This window comes from Pimephales promelas, chromosome 19 (genome assembly GCF_988280905.1).
Source record: "Pimephales promelas chromosome 19, fPimPro1.hap1.1, whole genome shotgun sequence".
Lineage (NCBI taxonomy): Eukaryota > Metazoa > Chordata > Actinopteri > Cypriniformes > Leuciscidae > Pimephales > Pimephales promelas.
In genome coordinates, this window is record NC_142787.1 from 18,921,426 (window position 1) to 18,944,500 (window position 23,075).

At 36.4% G+C, this 23,075-nt stretch overlaps 1 protein-coding gene across 2 annotated transcripts in view; it reads right to left on the bottom strand.

Annotated features, from left to right (window-relative positions):
• Positions 1-23,075, bottom strand: part of whrna (whirlin a) — a 96,239-nt gene that overhangs the window by 24,627 nt on the left and 48,537 nt on the right. For both annotated transcript variants that reach the window (XM_089123618.1, XM_089123617.1), the window contains exons 4-6: positions 21,240-21,365; positions 10,658-10,866; positions 5,524-5,560 (exon numbers count right to left, since the gene is read on the bottom strand). In XM_089123618.1, the coding sequence (XP_088979744.1) occupies positions 5,524-5,560; positions 10,658-10,866; positions 21,240-21,365 (372 nt within the window). The remainder of the gene's footprint in view (positions 1-5,523; positions 5,561-10,657; positions 10,867-21,239; positions 21,366-23,075) is intronic.

Consider the following 23,075-nt stretch of genomic DNA (forward strand, 5'->3'; position numbering starts at 1 on the left):
AGGAACACGGAATATTATTGTGGCAAGGACAGCTAGGCAGAGTGCTAATGAGTGACACCTGCGTGCCACACTGGTCTCAAGTCCTACTGAGGAGTTCCGGAACGATAAAAGGTGGAGTGACAACAGTGAAGGATGAGAGAGGACCAGGCCTGGACGTTATGTTGGGGTTTTGTTTTAAACTTGACTCTTCTATAGTTACATCGTGCACTAAGACAGACGGAAAATGTAAAGTTGCGATTTTCTAGGCTGATATGCAGGGAACTATACTCTCATTCCTGCGGAATAATCAAGAAACTTTACTGCCGTACCATGAGTGCAAGCAGGCGCGATGACTACACAAACTTAGTCCCGGTCACGTTGGAAGCTGGGCACTATTTTCAGGCGCTGCGTCATAACATTACGCCTGCTTGCACTCATGGTTCGACAGTGAAGTTTCCTGATTATTACGCAGGAATGAGAGTACAGTTCCTAGTCATATCAGCCTAGAAAATCGCAACTTTACATTTTCCGTCTGTCTTAGTGCACGATGTAACTATAGAAGTCTCAAGTTTTAAATAGGAAAAATATCGAAACACTTTGGTAATTTTTTTTGGGAGAAATGCTAATGGTCTTGTGCACTTCAATGATGTATGCTAAGCTACGCTAAAAGTGGTACCGCCAGAAACGGAGATCAGCTGAATGGATTCAAAAAAGGTAAAACTCAACAGCTTAACTCTGGGGGAGTTGTAAAATGAGCCTATTTCCAAAAAAAAAAAAAAAGCGGAGTATCCCTTTAAAAGGGCAATGTCAATTTAGAGAATTCAATCAGCTTCAAAATGAGGGCCGCTGAAATGGGTTTAAGCGCCAATGAGTTGGCAAGGACGGGGCAGGCGTCGAACAACGTAAGCCTCGCTTGGGATATATAGAGATTTCACATCAGGCAATGGAAATAAGTGCCTTACTCAGCGAAGATTCGACAAGGTCACACAGCAAGGAATTTTGGCCTTTAAATAAGCTAAAAAACTTCAGCACACAACAGCAGAAAACTTCTGAGGCAGAATAATTATATTATTGCAGGAGACTTTGTCAAGTTCTCTCACATGACCGAGACAGAGCGCGGTTTGATTCGTTTTTTATTTTGTGAGCATTGTGAGTGTTAAATTTGTCAGAAAGTGTCAATTACAATCAGAAGCGAACTCACTCACAAATATCTGAATCAGAAATTAGTTTTCACTAAAGTTTCTGAAAAACAACATTGTGATTTTCTGTGTTTGCTCCATTTATGCTTAACTTGCTCCATGTGACCTACAATTAATCAACGCCCCTCGTCCCCCATTGAGCTACAAGCAATTACTTTCCCAGTTATTAAGTGTTTACAGGGAGCTTTAAATGTATACTGATGAAAACATAATGAAGCATTTATGTGATTATTAATTTATATGCTTGGATCGTTCTGCAGACAAACACTTGGAAATCTTCTTAGGGAACTGAAAGACTAAAAAACGATTTCATGTAGAACCACAAAAATATCATTAATGTATAAATATTCGTCGTTTGATGCAACGTGTGCTTTTATACTGCTACTAAGAATAACTCAAGTAATTATAATAATAACTGTAATTTTAATGTTATTTCATAGGAACTGCATAACTCACGAATGTCCACGTACAATTATACACTTATGTTTACAGATCAGGAGTGATTTATGGCTGACTGTGCCTTTCTCGCAAAAACTGATGTATGTAACTTATCAATGTCCTTCGAAGCATCGCAGTGCTATGAGTCTTTGGAATACAAAGTAAGTAGTTTACTGCAAAAGCCCACAGACATGAACCCAGACATTTCATCTAACTGTGTCCTTTAGCCTGTCATTCCCACTGTATGCAATAATCAGTTCATGCACTGCTCGCGCTTTATAGGAACCCGTTGTTTTGTGCATAAACCTCAGCTTACAGAGGAGGACCTTGTAAAACCCTGTTCATCGGGTGGGTCACCTTGCTGTTTTTTCCTTTCCTCACTCTCACCGCCTATTTCTTATCCTGTCTTTTTATTATGTCTTCCATTCTTGCACTCTCTTCTGTCCATTTTTTAACTCTCATATTATTAATTCCTGTTGTGCAGACCATTGTCAGGTCTCTAACATTTAGCAGAAAAGGGAAAGTTCAGTCATAAAGGAAAATTCTGTCAATTTTCTCACCAAGCCGTTTTGGTTACCATTGACTTCCATTGTATGGACAAAAAATATCACAGACATTACTCAAATTATCTTCTTTTATGTTTAACATAATACATAAAATAATACAGGTTTTGGAACAACTTGAAGGTGAGGGAATGACGACAGAATTTTCATCTTTGGAGTATCCTTGGAAATAGGATATCTTAAATATAATTTGATCAAATATTATACTAACAATTTTTAAAGATGGAAATCATATTAGTTTGCGTACAACAAAATGAACTAATATTTTTGTCCCCAGGTGCTGTAGTAATAAACTGAAAATTTAATAAAAGGTGTTCTTAATATTTTTTCTTTCTCCAAATGAAGGTTTCAAACAAAACAAATTAAATTTTTTTTAATTGGTATATAATTTATATCTCTTTACATTCTGCTAATCTTCTGCAAGTCAGTTTAAATAAATACATTTAAAGGAGAACTCCGGTGCAAAATGAACCTTTGGTCTAATAAAACATTGGTACCTAGTCAACCATTCTCTGAGATTTGTTTTCATGATAATCGAATGTAAAGAGTAAATCGAATCTCTAAAAACTGTTTAGCGTATAATGCTAGAACTGGGGGCATTTACTAAGTAAAAATAAATCGCTAGTTTATACCACTAACAAGGCTCAAAATAGCCCCACACTAACACAGTAACATAATGAGGGTCCCTGCATGCAAAACGAAGCATTGAGAACTTTGTAAGTGTACAGACCACTTAATAAGAAGATATTTTATAAAGACAGTCCACATCATGTATACAGGCGGCGCCATCTTTGGAAAACAGTCTCGACAAGTCAAACCACGAACGTTTGACTCGTTTGGCATGTATGGACCCTCATTATGTTACTGTGTTAGTGTGGGGCTATTTTGAGCCTTGTTAGTGGTCTAAACAAGCAATTTCTTTTTACGTACAGTAGTAAATGCCCCAAGTGCTAGCATTATACGCTAAACAGTTTTTAGAGATAAAACTCTTTACATTCGATTATCATGAAAACAAATCTCAGAGAACGATTGACTAGGTACCGATGTTTTATTAGACCAAAGGTTCATTTTTCACCGGAGTTCTCCTTTAACAAAAGCCAATTCATTTCATCATCGTCAGGGGAACTGACTTTACCTTTGGTCTAAAATCAACAGAACAATTATAGAAATCAATATGATAATATAAAAATGGTTAAATGTCAAAATAACATTCTCAATCTGTCACTTGCAATGGCAAATTTAGTGCTATTATCTAATTAATAATAAAGTTTAAGATAACACGCATCTGAAAGTGTGGTATATGCTTTTCTGGAACTACTTTCTTATATTACACAAGCATATTCACTTTCAACAAGTCATAGTTCAAAAGGTACTGCATAACAGAAATGACCGTTCTATTTTTTTCTGTTCACTCATATATATTATAATTTAGCTCTACACCAGTCACACACACACACGGAGGTGGTAAGAATGTTAAGTGCATGAGACTTTTGAGGAAACCAGACTGAATACAGATCAGCGTGGATACCATATGCCCAGGGGATCAAAGCCTTCTGGCAGCATCTACCCGACACACTCTTTACCCTGACCAAGACGAAAATTTACAGCGATATCACCTTCCTCTTTCATCCCATTCTCTTCCATCTCTTACCCTTCCTGTGTCTTTCAGTTCTCCTGCTCTCCTCATTACGTACGCACATCCCCCGTCATCTTTCCTTGTGGCCACTGTACGGGAACAGGTGCATGATTGCCTAGCAAGAGTGAGAGCCACAATCGCCCTGTTCCCTTATCAACCTTGTGGTTCGGTAATAATGATAGCGACTCTGTCCAAATATGACATGATCTGTGATTCTGACTCAATTTATTCTTTTGATTAGTCTGGCTATTATGGAAAAAAAAGCACACAAGGACTGGTTCTTTAGATTATTAAAGTAATGCAAATACATGAGTCTTATCTATTATGCAGCTTAATCGCTGGCTGGCTCATTTGCATAATGACAATATATAGACCCTGGAGGCATTTTATTATGTGGGATTCCTGTTATGCAGTACTTTTTGAACTCTGTAACTTTTTAAGAATGAACATTTCTTTTATATAACGTAGGGAAGTGTTTAAAGGGGACATCATAGTCTCAGAAATATGTTTTGGTCAAGCTAAGGCACTTACCAAGTGTCTTGGTGTGAGTGTGGCAATCCTGAAGGCACTTTTCCAATATCTATATTTAATAACGTAATGTCTTTGAATTTCCTTTATTTAATGGCTCTGCAAATAATTAAAATTTTAATTCATGTAATATAATTAATACATTTGAATTGCATATTTTATATGCAGTTGAGCACCAGTGACAATTTATATTTAACTATTTATATTTAAAGCTACACTGTGTGGTTTTTACCCCATCTAGTGGTGAAAAGGTATATGACCATCTACTGAATATTAGTTTCTGTTCCTCTCTTTTCAGATTTCGTTTTAACTCCTACGGTGGCCAATGCAGTCCAAGATTGAAATGGCTTCCAGTTCGACCTCGTCCATGAGTGTTAACTCAAACGCATACGCGAAAGCCGAAGCTTGAATTAATAGATATGTCCCTCTTTGGCTAATGTACTTTCAAGATGGAGGTGCAACATGGCGACCGACATTAGAACTCATGAGAATACTTTATTACTTGAACGAAGTAAATATACATTAATGAGCACATATATTTTTGAAAGAACTAAGTGTTTTTAGCTAAGAATAAACTAAAACAGTTACACAGTGTAGCGTTCAGTAAAGTGGTCTTTATTTAATCTTGACAGACTACACCTTTAGAGTTGTTTTGTTATAAATATCTTATAGTGACAACAATTTCTTAATTTTTGTCAAGATGTATGCAGCATAAAAGTCCATACCTTTATGTGAAATATGATGTATTACATGTAATATACTGTTTTATTAACATATTTAAATATGAATTTATATTCAGTAATTTATTACGTATCTATTTTTCTGTAAAGCTGCTTTGAAACGATATGTATTGCAAAAAGCGCAATAGAAATAAATGTGAATTGAACTGAATTGAATTTGTCAAATGATGAATTTATTTTACATTTTGAATCATTTGACAGGCCTAATTAAGACAAATATGACATGGATATGAAAATGTACAGCATAGTAAAAATGACCCTTATGGGTTTTCAGAGAAAGACAGCTCTATAATGAGAATAAAATGGGTACAGTCTGAAGACCACCAGGATTTGCCAAGAGTACTTCAAAAATCACCTTCACGATTTAGCTCACTCTTTTAACACTGCTGAAACCAAACAGTTAAAAACATCGTGTTCAAATATATTTACAAAGTACTCACCTTTCCTGATGCTGATGCTCCCTGGTCCAGAGAGAGGCTGTGAGAGAGAAGTAAATATGGAGAAATCAATACCAGATACATGCTCTACAGCCTCTTCAAGAATCCACAAATAGATGCGGAATCATACAGAGACTCTGACACACCTGCCATGTATGAAAGATCTAAGGGAGATGGAATATTCATCAAAGTATCCTGAACAAAAAATGTATCATGGTTTCCAAAAAGTATTAACTCTTTTCAACAATAAAAATAATAATAAGAAATGTTTCTTGAGCAGCGTATCAGCTTGATTTCTGAAGGATCATGTGACACTGAAGACTGGAGTAATGATGAAATTTAGCTTTGCCATCATAGGAATAAATTACATTTTAAAGTGTATTAAAATATAAAACATCTCATTTAAATTGTAATAATATTTCACAGTATTTATGTTTTTACTGTATTTTTGAAATAAATAAATAAATAAATGCAGCCTTGGTGAGCAAGAGATTTAAAAACAAAAAACAAAAAAAACCATACAAAATATTTTTACCAATCCCATAAATTATATTATATTATCCACAAAGCTGAATGGTCATTTGCTGCATTGCCAGGTCAAATATGGTTGTATAATTAAAAACCATTAAACTATATAATTGACCGTTGTGCCAGAAAAGCAATTTCACATTCACTCTGTACCCTTTTTGCAGTCAAATCAAGAATAGCAATTTATCAAAAAGTCAATTTGGTCTGTAACAATGATAGGTGCAAACACTTCCCTGTGCCAGTTCTGTCCTTGGCGTTAACTTGAGTTCGCACCCCAGACCATCAGAAGCTTGATAATAAGCCTTTTTATAAAACGCCACCTTGCATTTTCCCCCCTGGCATGAGAGCAGAGCAACCGGCTCACTTCATCAGCTAACCTCCATTAAAGAGAAGGTCCAGAGAGCTGGCACAAGACACACCTGAGCTGCTTTATGATCCTGTTAGTGTGCTGCACGCACACACACGTTCATATTCTCCAAACCAGCAGTGTCTGGAATAATAACATGAACAGACTTCGGTAACACCGTACAATACGGTTGCACTAATATGCGTTAATTCATGCTTAACTAATGCACAGATAATCATGAGTTAATGTATAACTAATGAAGAACTAAACCATTAATTAATGATTACTGCATCAGCAACTAATAAAAAGTCTATTAATAGATTAAGTAATACATGAATCATTGTATATTAATTCCTTAACATATTTTATTAAGTAATAGTGTAAATTAATGTGTTAATTACCAGAATTAGTCAAAGCTATGCACTTCAACTTCCAGTTGTCTGCTTTAATTAATCATTAGCTAATGATTTGCAAAGGTATCATTATGTTATGACTTTACTTGTTGGGGCACATCATTATTAACTAGTCATTTAGTAATTGTAGTGATTTGCACATGAATTTGCACTAACAATTAAGTAATTAATCATGTATTAATGCATATTAGTGTACCTCTGGAAGTTGAAATTCAAGGCTTTGGCTCATTCTGGTAATTAACATATTAATTAACACTATTAGTTAAAAAATGAGTTATTATGGAATTAATCAACAATTATAGTTAATTAATAACAATTCATGTATGAACTAATACATTAACCTTACAGACTCTTAATTAGTTCCTAGTGTGGTAATCATTAATGAATAGCTTAAATAATTATTAGTTACACATTAATTCAGTATTATCTGTGCATTAGTTAAGCATGCATTAATGCTTATTAGTGCACCCGTATTGTAAAGTGTTACCCAGACTTCTTCTAGTTTACATTACACTAAGAGAGAGTGGAAAGATTCTAATATTCAGAACAAAATAATTAAAGCTCAGCTATTGTATAATCTGCTCTTAAAACAATAAATTGAACTAAGCCTGGAAGCTTCACCTAAGTCCAAATGAAATTACTTTGGCTGAAATGTACAGTACATCTTCAATTTACTATATTAAAAAAGAATGTTAAGTCACACCACCAAGGCGTGATTGGTGCCAACAAATGAACTAATCAGCAACCATTTTTCAGTATTAGTTTGCATATTGCTTAATTTACAAGACAGACATGGAAACGCGTCTAGAAATATATTAAAGGCCAAAGCTTGCTCATAAGTCTGAAAAAAAAAAAAATATTTATATGATTTCCACAGGCTTTTCAGTTACGGTTTTATATACCAGAACAGGGCGATTGTGGCTCTGACTCTTGCTAGGCAATCCTGTTCCCGTACTGCGGCCACAAGGAAAGATGACGGGGATGTGCGTACGTAATGAGGAGAGCAGGAGAACTGAAGCTACTTTTGGTGGCTTCACACTTCTCTGCATGCCGGATGTTGGAAACCATCAAGTTTGTCTATAAATGACATGCCGAAACCTTATGAATCTAGTTAGAGACCATGGATATTTTCCTTTTCACTTCTCCATTAACACTAGCCAGATAACACACAAAGAGACCAGCAGTGCAGTCTGACAAAATAGATTTAGCAAAGGCCAAATTATTCAATATTTTTTTCCCATTATTTTTCAGTCTTTTGGCATGATTGACTTCATAGTTATTGAAATGACTAGAGTGATTTAAAATAAAATAAAATAAATTGTTCCAACCAAAATATTTGAAGCCATACATATGTCAAAAATAGACGTTAATATTTTCACATGTTAGAAATATTCAAAGCAATGAACGAAGAATCAGTTTTCGTGAAGTAGCTATGCTAATGTTCCCCCACATTATTTGTCTAGATTTACAGGACTTGGTTATTCTTGCTGTGTTCCGCTCACCAGCCCCGCAAAGTGAGAGAGTGTGGTCATCCGAGGATGGTCCACATGTAGGGCTAATCTACAGTATAATCAGCCACTCTCACCTCCGCATGCTTCTCTTTAGGAGGCCGATGAGAGGATGGCTTCCTGTCTGGCTGCCTTTCTTTTAACCTGTCAGTAATGTGCTTGTCTCAATGATTAAGACACGCAAGTGTAAGTGCGAAAATAAGTGTAAATTCTTGGGACTCACATTGTATCAAGTGGATCGATTCTATCATAAATACTTATTGTGAAAATGACTGCACAAAAAAAACAACAACAACAACTGACAGCTCTCATTCAAACAGAGTGAGCTGATATTGACTAGGGCTGCCCCCTTATAGTCAACTAAACGTTAGTCGATGAGAAGAGCCTCAGTTTGATACTTTTATTTGAGTTAACTCAAAATAACAACGCACTACATAAATGAACAGAAACTGAGCTTACAGTCTCCTTGCCTCGCAGACAAGAGACATACTGTATATCTAAAGAAAGCTTGAAATGTCAAACGATCCAATTGACCTATGGCTAAGCCACGCCCCCTCCACTCACGCGGACAAACACGGCACGGGCGCTATGGTAGCTGTCACAGTAGGAGACATTTCACAGGAGGCAATTGGTGATTTTGAGACAGAAAAATTATATATCATCTTGAAGTCACCTAAAGGGCATTAACTATGCATTGGAGGGTTATATTAATAATATTATTGTTGAGAAGTCGATGAAATAAAGCTTCAGCTCCAGGCAGAGATGTACAGGTCACAGTGTAAACATGATAACCGTTTGGTGCTGAAGTATTTACAAGAATCATTCAGCACAACTTTGTTAACAATTGTTATCTCGGTTATTTACAGATATACGTTAATGAAGCTCACTTAATTGACATGATGTACAACACAGCTAGAAGCTAACGTTAATGTTTTCTAATGTACGTCTAACGTTAGACTAACGTTACGTTAGAGATTTTAAAGATAACGTTCAAATACGTTGTTGACTTAACTTAGATCAGATGTAGACATCCTTGTTTAATTTATCTGCGTTTAGTTGGTGTTGTGGTCTAGCTAACCCATAACTTTATCCAGAGCAGACACTTATCTCGGTAGGAAAGGGTAAAAAAATACACACCGTCGGCCAGGCTCTCAGGAACCTAGTGTCAGAGTTGCATGTACCCCATGCACACCGTTTGACCATATTAAACTTAAAATAACAAGAAAAAAACGAATGAAAACTCCAATGCATTTCAATGGAAGTGGAAGCAGAGAATGCGCACTGAGATTGGCTCATCGCATTTGAGGGCGTGGCTTAGCCATAGGTCAATTCAAATACTCTCTGATTATGTAATCCATGTCTAAAGGTACTACACTGTGGAGATGGCAAGTCAGCATTAGAGCTGGGAATCAAGATCGATACTTTTTAGGCACCGACCGAATTGCCTCAAAACAATACAATAATCAAAAAGAGTTGTGTTGTTCAGTGCCAAATTTGATACCCAAGGAGTTAACCTCGTCAACTTCAGTGAGCCAATGAACGTGCAGCATGATTGGCTGTGGCGAGGCATCAAGGGAAAACACTAGCTTATGCCGGTTACACACAGAGACGTTGCTCACATGTGAGGCTATAGTGTGGAAGTGTCCCAACCCCCATAGATGGAAAAGATGTGGAAAAGATCAAGTGTCTTTTATTTATAAATAAAATATTTATATGACTATAACTATATATGACCCTGGACCACAAAAGCAATTTTTATAAATTGAGATTTATACATCAAATGAACGCTAAATAAATAAGCTTTCCATTGATGTATGGTTTGTAAGGATTGGACAATATTTGGGCCGATACAACTATTCGAGAATCTGGAACAAAACAACAAACATCGAGAAATTCACCTTTAAAGTTGTCTATTTATGTTGTCCATTTTGATGCATCCACTCACATTTTTAAAAATCTATATATTTAGGGCAGGAAATTTACAAAATATCTTTATGGAAATATCCTAATGATTTTTAGCATAAAAGAAAAATCAATAATTTTGACCTATGGCTATTGCCACAGATATACCCGTGCTACTTGTGACTGGTTTTGTGGTCCGGGGTCACATATTATATATAGTTCTAGACTTAATGTGAGTATGCATTTACTCATCTCACCTGCACAAAAACATGATTAAATATGTTAAATAACACAAATATACTTTGTGTATTTAATCTCACTTTATTAACGGATATCTTTGCTGCTGACCTTCGATTATCTGAATTGGATACCAATAAGGTTATCTATTCCCATGACTCTTTCCTTATTTCCTCACATTCCCATCACCCCTTCACACTCACCCTGTGACACTGCTGCTGGCAGAACTCTCTGTGATCTGCGAGCTTGCGATCCACTTGGTCTCGCCCACTACGGTGCGGGCATGAGGCAGTCGCCCGACATCCTTCACCGTCATCATCAGATGGTGTGAAGACTTCAGCACTCGTACGGCTTCATCGTGTGGGATGCCGAGGAAACTCCGTCCGTTGACCTCGAGGATCTGATCTCCCACCTGTGGAAAAGACGGGGCAGAGAAAGGAGAAGGTGGGTGGGCCGGTGCTGGCAGAGCAGGCCGGGAGGTAAAGGGGGGTCGTGATGAGGCCGGAGACGGAGCAGTCTGGACATCGAATATGGTAGAGTGGTGTGGTCAGGCCAAATTTGTGGAACAATAGAGAAGGTTTTGGTGAGATAAACAGAAAGTCAATTATGGTGACTGACTACAAAGAACACATCAATAGACAAACTACAATACAAATGTTTTACAAAAAACAAACACAAATATCGACTTTATTCAACTATTCATTTCCTTCTTTGTGGGCCGTGAGATTTCGCATAGTGAAACTATGCAAAGCTTCTAGGTTGCACGTCATACACAGGCTCACTATTGGCCGACGCTGGTCGTGTGTGATGCGTGTGACGTACAACACAGAAGGTTTGAGAAGGAAATGAATAATTGAATAAAGTTGTTATTTTTGTTTGTTTTTTTGTGCACAAAAAGTATTCTCGTCACTTGATAAACTTAAGATTGAGCCACTGTAGTCACTTGGACTACAGTATTTTAACAATGTCTTTCATAATGTCTTTTTGGCCCGGCCAGTTTTGATCCCTTAAGAAGCCTATGGAGGAGTGATCCAGCTCTCAAATTTAATCAAAAATATCTTAATTTGTGTTCCGAAGATGAACGAAGGTCTTACGGGGTTGGAACAACATGAGGGTGAGTAAATATTGATAGAATTTTCACTTTTGGGTGAACTAACCCTTTAAATGAAAACTGTCATTTTGTAAAAGTTTTATGGCATTAAATTTATTAAAATCACTATCTTAATATATACTATACTTAAAAAGACATTTTGTAATATATATATATATATATATATTTTTTTTTACAAAATGTATTTTAAGTATAGTTCATATTAAGATACACTATACGAGTGACAAGCTATATGAGAGAGAGAGAGAGAGAGAGAGAGAGAGAGAGGATTTTTCCTCCTTATTTCAGTCCACTACATGCCACTGAAATCAAAAGTCCTGCTTTAACTTAATATTTAATACATCAATCACTTCATTTCTCATTTGATTGGATGAAAAACTGAATTGTTGCCAAAAAGCAGAAACATGCTGGAGCTTTAGTTCAGTCCTGAGCTACAAATGTGTCACATTCCACAATCTCATCTCATCTCATCTCATCTCATACATTCATCCTCCCACTCGTTGATCTGGTCTTTATCTTTTTCCCATGCTCCCTCGGCTTGTCACTCATTTATCTCACTCATTGTTTCTTCTTTTGCCAGTCTGACTCTGAGTAAAATATTTCTATTTGTGAAGCTCTTTTACTGCGGGGTTAACTCGTCACAACAGCAAACTGGCTCCATTTCTCTTTATCTCTCTCTCTTTCTGGTTTCATCAATATCTTCTTCTCTCAGATTCGTTCCAGGTCTCTTTATAGATCAATATCCGTACTGCCCCTCCGCCCAAAGATGCTTGAGGGTAATTAAAGAGGCTTTGGAGTAATCATGATATTAATAAATTATGGTGTTGTGCGGCTTTGTTTTCCCAAAGAACACAAGAAAGGTATTTGAAATCAATGCGACAGATACAAGCTCTTGCTTTCCCTAGCGAAATATCTGATCATTAGCCTCAGGTTTATCTCCTGATGTTTCTTTTCAGTGTATCACTTCTCCAGAGTGTTCAAACACCATGAGATAAGCAGATAAGGTTATTACAGGAAACACGTTAAACCACTGAGGAATGTACGTGAGGACTGAGTAAGTGAAAAAAAAAAATACTGTATCCCAAACCTGTATGCCTTTCTTTCTTTTGTGAAACACAAAAAGAGAGATTCTCAAGAATGTCCACAAAACTTTTTTATTTTTACAAACAGATATTCAAACTTGACTTCAGTCTGTTCCTCTCGCAAAGCAAAAAAAAAAAAAAAAAATCTGAAATGAAATACAATTAGATGCAATTGGAAATTAAAGTAAACTGAAAATTAGAACTGAACTAATAAATTAAGTTGAAGTACTAAAATTACAAAATCTAAAACTTTCAAACCTTGAATTTAATTTCTATCTTTGTTCTATTGTTTTTATTTATTTGTGCTATTGTTATTTTTATTTATTTATTGTTGACTGCTTAGGCTACTTTTCTGTAATAATCTTTTAAATAAGGCCCTGTTTACACAAGAACGCTCGCGGGTGAAAACGTAAAAATATTTTATCGGATGTGCCTTTCGTTTACACGGCGACGGCATTTTTGGGGCTTAAAAACCACCCTCTAGAGTGGAAATCTTAAAAACACTCCACTGTCGCGTTGCCGCAGGCGCGCGGACTTGGTGTTGTTGTTTGGCGGTGCTCCACATTGCCACCTAGCCGCCTGGAGTGCACACTACATTGAATCACACACTTTTGCGTCACCTTTACAGTATGTACGCGGATTTCCCACCCAAAACGCTGGTCTAAACACAGAATAAAAAGTGATAACACAACGCCACTTTTGCGTTTTCTCTTTCCGTGTAAAATCTAATTAGTTTTAGCTGTGGTATCGAAATGGAGAATTAGGAATCGAGAGTTGTTAAATTTACTGGTACAGTATTTAAAATTGTGGGTGTCATAAACTTGTTTTTTTTTTAATTGGTTCAAAACAATAACTATTTATCCATTTATTTATTTTTTGTGGTGAGGCCAGAGAAAATTAAATCCTTAAATTAATTGAATTGAGAATAAAATCAAATTAAGAACTTGTAAAGCAAAATAGAATCTGGACACCTGTATCAATACCCAGCCTATACTCACTAGTCCACATGCCTCGTTGTGTTTTGTAATCGTGCGTGCTCTTGTAAACTTTTATAACTCAAACTTTCAGGGAATATGCTTTTAAATAAAGACTGAAAAAGTCATGAAACCGCAGTGTAGTTTGTTCATAGCTTACATTTAGCTTTTAACATCTGCCGATGTATTTACATAAAAGTTCATCATTTTTGATTTCAGATTATTATCATGGAAAAAATGCTGAAGAATCATAAGCTTTTGTTAGTCAAAAGACCTTATTTTCTGCAATAATCCAAAAGCCAGTGGAAAAATCCTACTGGATTTTTGTTGAGGGAACCAGGGGGATGCTAACAAAAATATGTCCGAGCACCACTCTATAATCTCTCTCTTTCTTTTTTTTTTCTTTTTTTAAAATTCATCCATCTCTTTTACTTTCATTGCATTTTGCACTTCTTGCCCTGAAGGAATGCCAGTGATTTGTAGCCTCAAAGCAACCTGCAGTCATTTTCAATGAGACATCGATTTCCAACAACATGAGACAACTTCATGCAAATGAGCAGTGGGTGATGCTTCGACTACCAATGGGAAAGCATGCCGCCGACTAGAAAGTTGAGCAGTCAACAAGAAACCAACAGCAAAGACTCGAAGGCCTCCAGAGATTTCATCGCCGTCAGTACGAACGCCGTTGAGAGTGATGAGGAAAATGCTTGGCATTTGGAAAAAAAAAAACGCCTGCTCCGAGCACGGCATCCCTGACATTTCTCTCCCTTCCTGCTTCTCCAGTGATGGAAGATGAAGAAGATGATGATGAAAGAGAAGAAGGATGAGAAATCGGCTTGGCTGCTTGTTTTCTCCAAATGACTCCAATATCCGTACAGCAATCAGGAACAGCGGGCTAATGCACACAGCAATCACGCTTTGTTACAAAGCCAGGTCTGTGAGAGGAATAACATCTGCTCTACGTCAAACGTCAGAACACAGTGCATCACTCATTCTTCATTTAGCAAAGTAATTTAGAGGTTACTGCTGTAAGCCAAATACAAGAATATAAATATCTTTACACATATTCACTTTGTCGTTTTAGGTTTGGTTTCACAGACAGGGCTTAGATTAAGCCAGGATTGGGCCTTAGTGCAATTAGGACATATGAGTATCTTTTATAAACGTGCCTTAGAAAAAAAAAACATTACAAGTTTGCATCTCGAGACACAACAATGACACTGACAATGATAACGCGTTCAGGCACAATACTGCATATAGCCTAAGGTTATAAAAACTTTTTAAATCTATTTTTGTCTTAGTTGAGGTATTCAGATATATGGATACTAATAAGATATATATTTTTAAATCTCTTTTGTCTTTCAATCTGTCATGTCATCATGCTTTTATAACCGATTTAATCACTGTCTCCTTTTCACTCTCCATCTTTCTTCCTGCCATCCTCTGATGACCTGTCATGCTCTGAATACGGACATAGTGGTGCTTAGCCCATCCGTTCATTCATTCATCATTGTACTTAATGAGCTTTTTAGACTTACGGCAACACCAAGAATACTTAAAGTTTGAGTAATACTCACTCACAGTGGCAGGACCAGCAATACAGACAGATCTGTCCACAGAGCAGATGCTTCTTCATTAAAACTACCATATTTGTCAATCACATAGAGGTGTGACCATTTCAAAGCGGATTACTAATGCGCTAAAGTAGTCCTGTTCACAGTTTAAAAGGCTTTTTTTAGTCCGGAGGGACTTTTCTTATGATGAACATCCTACTTTTTCTGGGTATCAGTCAATGGATGTGGCTGTGCTTGAAGAGTTGAAAACTTGAGAACTGAAAAAGTCCCCAAATATCACAGTAAAAGTGTACGACTCCCCTGGGCGAAAGTTTCCACGGCAAATGACTTTCTTCTAAAACTCCTCAAGGACCAAAGTGAATTGGCTTTATGTGATGCAGGGCGGATAGCTGAATAGAGAAGGAACCGGCCGCTCAATATGACTGATAAGAATCTTGACAGCTTTAAAAAGTATGGGCTATAAAATATTATTAAGGTGAAAAGCGCGACGGGCAAAAGTGAGGGGACATCTAACTGCAGATCATAGATATTCAAGAAATTTGGAAGTACAAGACAGCACTGTATAAAAGCCTATGAGGCAGGCATGGCGTTATGGTTGGGCCTGACGGGCCTAGACCCACTCAAAACTTTTCTTCAAAAACTTTATTTGTCAAGAATTATATATATAAAAAAAACACACACATAATTTGAGCTAAAATAGTGTAAATGTTTAGATTTTAAATTTTAAAAAGCTGGTTATGTCTATTTTGTTTCTGCACAAGTTCAGCAGACAATGTTCGAAATCGCTCATTCCGCAGGTCGCTCGCTCAACCTACTGTAGAATGGCCTGCTGGTTCAAACTTCGAAGATACAGTATGTGGAATAAGGCCTCCGACTATTTTTTTTCTTCTCTTAGTTGACTAGTTGTTCATTTAAGCCTTTAATGGACAAATCGCCCTTTATATTAATTTAATTTGCGTACTTAAATAGGGCAGGCTATAGCCTAGTATGGAAGCTTGTTTCCGCCATAGAATAAAACCTTTCAAAAGATAATTGCGACTTTTTCATCTCACAATTGCAAGTTTACATCTCGCAATTCTGACTTTATTTCTCAGAATTGTGAGATATAAAAATCAGAATTTCGTGAAATAAAGTCACAATTGCTTCTTTTTCTTTTTCATTTATATCTCACAATTCCGGCTTTGTAACATGCAAATGTGACTTTATATCATCCAATTTTGCCTTCATATCTCCCAATTGCGTATTATACGTATTATATGAGCTTCAGACTTTCAATGAAACTTCAATTAAACTCAATTTAACTTTTTTTTAAAATTTATTAGATATTGTCAAAGAATTTACTCGACAGTAAAATAAATCAATTAATTAAAATGCAATTTATCCAAAAAAGTATGCATTTTATCTAGAAGAGAATGACAGATTCTAAGAAAAAATAAATAAATGAATTGAATTAAATTAAATTAAATTAAAAAACAAATAAAACATTTTTTTTGAGAGCCTTGATTGACAGATGTGAAAAAAAAACAAGAAAGAAACAGTGTCACATTTATTGAATGAAAAATAATTAGTATCTGTGTCTGAATCTCATAGGCCTCCGGTTACGAATATCAGCTAATGGAGCAGTGACTCTTCAAAATGCTGAGTTTCACTAAAAACTGTGTTAAATAAAGTCCTAAAAAGCCTTTATCGTTATTATAGGTTTTAGTAATATGACCTACCCTGGATGCCAGCCGAACTTAGCCCCGCCCACAACATTTGAGGATGGGAAGTTCGGTCTGGACTTGTTCGGTCCGTTGTGAAGCAAGTATGTCCGAACCAAAGCTGTTCGGACCAATCAAATTGTCAGGGTGGGGTTAATACAATGATGGACAGATGATTAACAGTAACGTAGTGACCAAAGAGCGCTTTGGTTGAATTAGTTTACAGCAAACAATGGCTGCCGCAGTAGAATTCAGATGTGTAGATTCAGCCTTCGCGTCTGTTATAGAAGATGTAAACAGCGCATTCATTTTAAAAGAGGAACAGAGAACCGCGATCAAGGCATTTGTCGACCGAAAAATATGTTTTTGCCGTCCTTCCTACGACTCGAGATTTGGTCCATCCAACTTTTTCCAGGTTCAGTTAAAACACGCCCCATAATCAAAACCCAATGGAGCAGTATCAGACTCACATTCTGACTAGAATCTGAGTATGACGACGTCAGGCTAAATATGACCATTACAAACTACAACACTGCTCCCCTAATAAAGTATCATATCATCCTACAGCCAAGAAGTGCCTTAATTGCATTGCTCATTATCCATTTAGTACAGTTATAAAAGCAGCCCAAAGTGAGAGTATAAATTAAGCACAGACAATAAGACATACAGTATACATAAAATAATAGCACCACAGAAAAGCACATCCAAAATAGGAGAAATAGAGGTTAAGGCTTCAGTGAGAGCACACTGATTAACTCCAGCTCTTCTGAGGTCAGTAGGGGTTTTGTGCTCAGAAACACTGAGGACAAGAGACCGCACAGTGCGCAAGCCCATTACTCCATCCAATTAAAACTCCATGAGCTGTATCTGCCTCAAGGACCTAACATCTCTGGTTCAGCTTCAACTCCTTAAACCCCAGGGTTTGAGATAAAGATAAATGCAAAAAGTGATATAGGACAACAGATTTTGTTTATAGAACAGCAAGCGCTGATGTTGCCTGTGGAAGAATGTGATACTGCGGTCATAATCATTTCAGAGATAAGACTAAATTCATCCATCACCACTATGCTGAGTGTGTGATAAGCACAATCTTCTATGGCAGCGTGGAATAAACAACATTGGAACCCATTGTCTTTCAATGTACGGTACAGACAAAGTACCGTTGAGACGTTTTTCAAAATATCTTATTTTGAGTTCCAAAGAATATAGAAATGCATGCAGGTTGGACATTTTTCAGTAGCTCTTTTCAAAATTTAACAAGCTACATCTTCCAACAAGTATGGGTGTCACAAAATGCTATCTTGCTGTTGTTAATGTCACACTGTATTGTAAACACAAAGTGAGCTAAAGCAAAAGTATGCTAAAGTCTGATAGTGGAGAGTGTTTCATTTGTACATGAGCGTGTTCAAGAAAACAATTCACAGAATTGTTTTTTTTTTATTGCCAAATATTCAGTGAAATACCACTGTGCATTACCCAATGTGCTAACACTTTACAATAAGGTCCTAGTCTAAGTTTTCCCTTTATGCTTTTTCGAATAATACCATTCATGCAGTGTAATATGGCTGTTTGTGATCATTAACTTTTGATTTTAATAATACATTAGTAATTGTTGGAATTAACATTATCTAAGAATAATAAACTCTTAATGAACTCGTTAGTTCATGTTACTGTAACTATAATGTAGTTGAAGGCACAGTATGTAAGTTTTGCAGCTAGAGTTTGCATTTTAAAAACAATAATAAAGGTGTAGCTTGACGATGCTGTGAAAGAGCGTGGAATGATGGGAGTTGTTGTCACCTCCACAGCCGATGGAAATCCATGAATGAACAGTGAACAGTTAAAATTGCAAATTTAAATTAGGGTGTTTCTACTTTAACTAGCAAACTAATTTAGGAATTTTTTTGTGAACTGAATCAAAAGATTTAAGTCACTGGCAAAAATCAAATCCGTAAAATAAACACTTATTGTAACAATAAATTATATAATCTGATAATTATTCTGATATATATCTCCCAATGTAGCTTCAGTGTAGTTTTGTAGCTAACAAGATTCAAAAGAATTTGAGATTGACTGTAGTTAAATCTTGAGTAGCTTCCCCAGCACTGGATAACAGAAAGTACTTTAACATCAAAATCTGTCTCTGCTATGCAACATGCCATCAAACGACACATATTGACGAAGTCAATTTCTGATTTCTGATTTGAAAGTCTCAAAACTGAAAATTTGATTCAAGTCGAAAATTCTAGTTCTCTCAATTGAACGGAGCACACAGCATTAATATTTATGAAGTCCAGTAATTCCAAAATGGATCACTTCCTCCTCCTCCTCCTGCTTTGAACAAATAGGGGTTTGTTGCCAATACCAATTTGTATACTTATTTTCTGGCAGGATAGTATATATGGAGCTGCACATATTGAAAGAAACCTCTCTACAGACCTCCTGGCCTTACATCCATCTCATGGGACCTGTTGTGAAATAGATGTCTCATCCACCTGGTTTCATTGATCTGATCTGTTCTGTTCATTTGTGTTTTTCTCTTTGTGTGTCTATATCGGGGTGTCGGGTCACGGGTTCATCTGCTGCTAACACTATAATAACACAATCACTCTGAGTGTCTGGCTATTTGGATGAAAGCTATTTTCTCACTCTGAAGTGGGGCTCAAACTCGAGGGCTTACCTGCCAATTTTACAGAGAAAGTTCATAGAAACCACAGCTGCAAAGCTACAAAAAGGACAAAAAATAACACCCTAAAAAAAAAAAAAAATAGTCCATGTTGCACACACAATGCTTCACTTTTCATAATGATGCATGGAAATTAGCAGTGTAAAGATTCTTCAAAAATTATCCTTTTGTGTGTCAAAGAAAAGGTTTAGAGTGAATAAATGATCACAGAATCTTAATTTTTGGGTAAACTATACCATTAGTGGTAAAAAGTCTGGGCTTGGTAAGATTTTTTAATGTTTTAAGTCACTTATGCTCACCAAATCTCCATTTTTTTGTGTGAAATATTATTACAATTTAAAATGGCAGTTTTCCATTTTACTATCTTTAAAATGTAATTTATTCCTGTGATGGAAAATCTGAATTAATCCAGTATTTAGTGTCACATGATCCTTCAGAAATCATTCTAATATTCTGATTCACTGCTCAAGAAACATTTCTTATTTTTTATCAATGTTCAAAACAGTTCATATTTCTGTCGAGACAGAAATATATTTTTAAGAAATCTTAACAAAATAATGCTTCTGCTGCAGAATAAAATTATTAATTTCTTTCAAATATCACTGACCCCAAACATTTGAACAGTACTGTATGTGTTTATTATAAATATGCCATGGTTTTCTTCATATAAGTGCCATGATAAATGCTGCTGCTTTTATGTTTGCGTCCGCTGCCGCCCAGAAATCCATCTCACATCTCTCTTCTGAACAGACATATGGCCTGGAGATAAAACATCCAACACTCTCTCCAACTCTCTCTCTCTCACTCTCCACAAAGCACATCTGGATCGCCCTCCCTTTTAACTGCCTTCTCTCAATCCCAACATGAATCTAAAGGCCAGGCACAAAGCAAACAGTCAGCTTGAAAAGAGCTTAAAACTTTCTCTAACACCACATAATAATGATATTCATCGCAAACTGTGGCAAAAATGAATAAATGGAATAAATGCAGGATGTCTGGGCCTATTATTAAACAGGAGAATAGCTGGAGAAAAATCACACGACGTTCACAGTGAACTCAGATAATTCTTTTTTTCATCTATCACGCACAAAGGCACTTAACGGAATTGCTCAACTGAAAGCAGGTAGAGTAAAACCAGCTAGACACTTTAGACAGAATATACAAACATGTTTTAGCAATCAACAAACTGTCAGGTTTATGGGGTGCCTGTTGCATAGTGGGCAAAGGAAGAACGGTACATCTTGGTAGGGGCTTTTCACTGGCTACTATAGTTTTTACACTGAGGTAATGGTATATTCTAACCACTAACCTTACCCTTAATCCAAACCATCATAGAAACCTATTTTTGCGTTTTCACAAATACATTGTGAAGTCTGTTTACTCATGGACCCCACTCACAAATGTAGGTAAACCTTGATAAAAAAACAAAAAAACAAAAAAACCTAAAAGCTTAAAAGCTTCAATATGTGAAAAGAGAAAATAAACTTGATAATAACATGTCAGAGTTGTGGATCAAATAATGCATGAAATGAGAGCGAAAGATAGGCCACAGGAGTGTGAAACACTCTCAACAGTAAAACAAACACATTTTTAAAAACAAATTAAGGAAAAAATGCTATAAAAATACATCAAATGAAAGGATAAGGCATAAAGTGTACCTTCAGTCCTCCACACTCCGCTGCAGACGCTCTGTCTACACCTGTAATGTAGATACCCAGAGAGTATTCAGCCCCTCCGCGGATCATGAGACCCAGAGAACGGCCGTCATCCAGCACCAAATTTACCTGTGAAGATGAAGGCATTGTCTGATTGAAAGCTAAATCAAATGAATACATTTCACACTTAAAATGCGTTTTAAACAATACAAACTAATAAATTTTTTTTATTATAAAACGTATTATTCAGCAAGGATGCAATAAATTGAATCAAAGTGTAATGAATATTTCCATAAATATATGTATCTCAGATTCCACCAAAAAATTAAACGGTACAACTTTTTTAAAAAATGTATAATAATACAAAATGTTTCTTGAGCACCAAAATTAGCACATTAGACCGATTTTTGAAGGATCATGTGACACTGCTGCTGAAAATTCAGCTTTGCCATCATTTGCTATTATTATATGATTCCTTTCTGTTGTCAAGGTTTCTAGCACGTTTATCATTGGTTATCATGGTTATTTATTGTTTAATTGATTTCACACACCTGTTCCTCGTTTCCTCGATTCACTTATTGTCTGGTGTTAGCATTTACGGATTGCTCTCTTTTTGATTTTTTTTTTATAAAGTATCTGCTGCATTTAGATGCGCATCACCAGCCTCATCTTCAGCCTGAAACGTTACAGTTTGAGCTCTATTTCTTTAAAACGAATGCAAATGTTTGACATTGTATCTAATGCAATAACAATCAGACATTTTAAAGAGTAACTAAACCCTAAACCAACTTTTTTTTTAGTTAATGATCTGTAAGAATAGATCTTTATTTATACCAGTCATTGATTCGAGTAACTTTTTTGACATTTGTGTATAAAGTGTTTTATTTCTACAATATATGGTGTAAAAACGTCTTAGTGCTGCCCTCTTAAGATTGAACGGTGGCTACTGCAGTTGAATTTTCCTATTGGATGTTAGCGGTTCTTCGTGACGTACGCACGTTTCAGCTCACCTCGCCCTTGCTAGTATAAAATCCAGCTTCTTTCGTCAAAACCACTGTTGCGAGTCAGGAGTTGGAATTGCGAGTATTGAAAACGATCAGGGGTGCGTTTCTCGTAAAAAGATGTAACTCGCTGCTTCACTACCATAGTACGATGCATCGTTGGAGAAATCAACCAGCTAGTCGCGACTGTTTCCCGAAACCTATTGTCGCAAAGTATCGTTCAACCACCATGGTTTCGCATGTGCATTCGCATAATAACTACTTTTTTGAGATCCAATTAACGCTAGATTTTTTAATATAAATTACAGACATGTCATCTGAGGAATATTTCTAATTGTTCTCATTGAGTTCTAATTGTTTTGCTTTATCGCCAAACGAGTTCGCACATGCACACTCTTCAAAATCGGTACTTTAAATCTTTTGACAAACTAAAAGATGTAAATTCCATTTGTATGTATGCTGAATAAAAGGCACGGGTTGTTCTGAATGTCAGCTTGCTTATTTTGCTCAAGATAAGGATTTATTACTTCCAAATGTCATGGAATATAGAAACGATGCTTCTAACCACAGGTCGAGATGCTGTTTGCGTATGTTTGTTGGTACGATGGTTTCGGGAAACACCGACTCGCTGAACTATGCTGATAACGACGGAACTTGCGACCATAGTTGGCTAACGATGCTTTCGGGAAACGCACCCCAGGAAAGAGTGTTTTAGCATCTATTTCGTCCCCTCTATCTCCGCTGGGGTCTGCCCACTTTTTCAGCATTTTTCAAATATTGCCAGTGGGTGGAGTCAGGCTCTAACCAGGGGTTAAGTTACCCTTTAAAGAGTGCCATA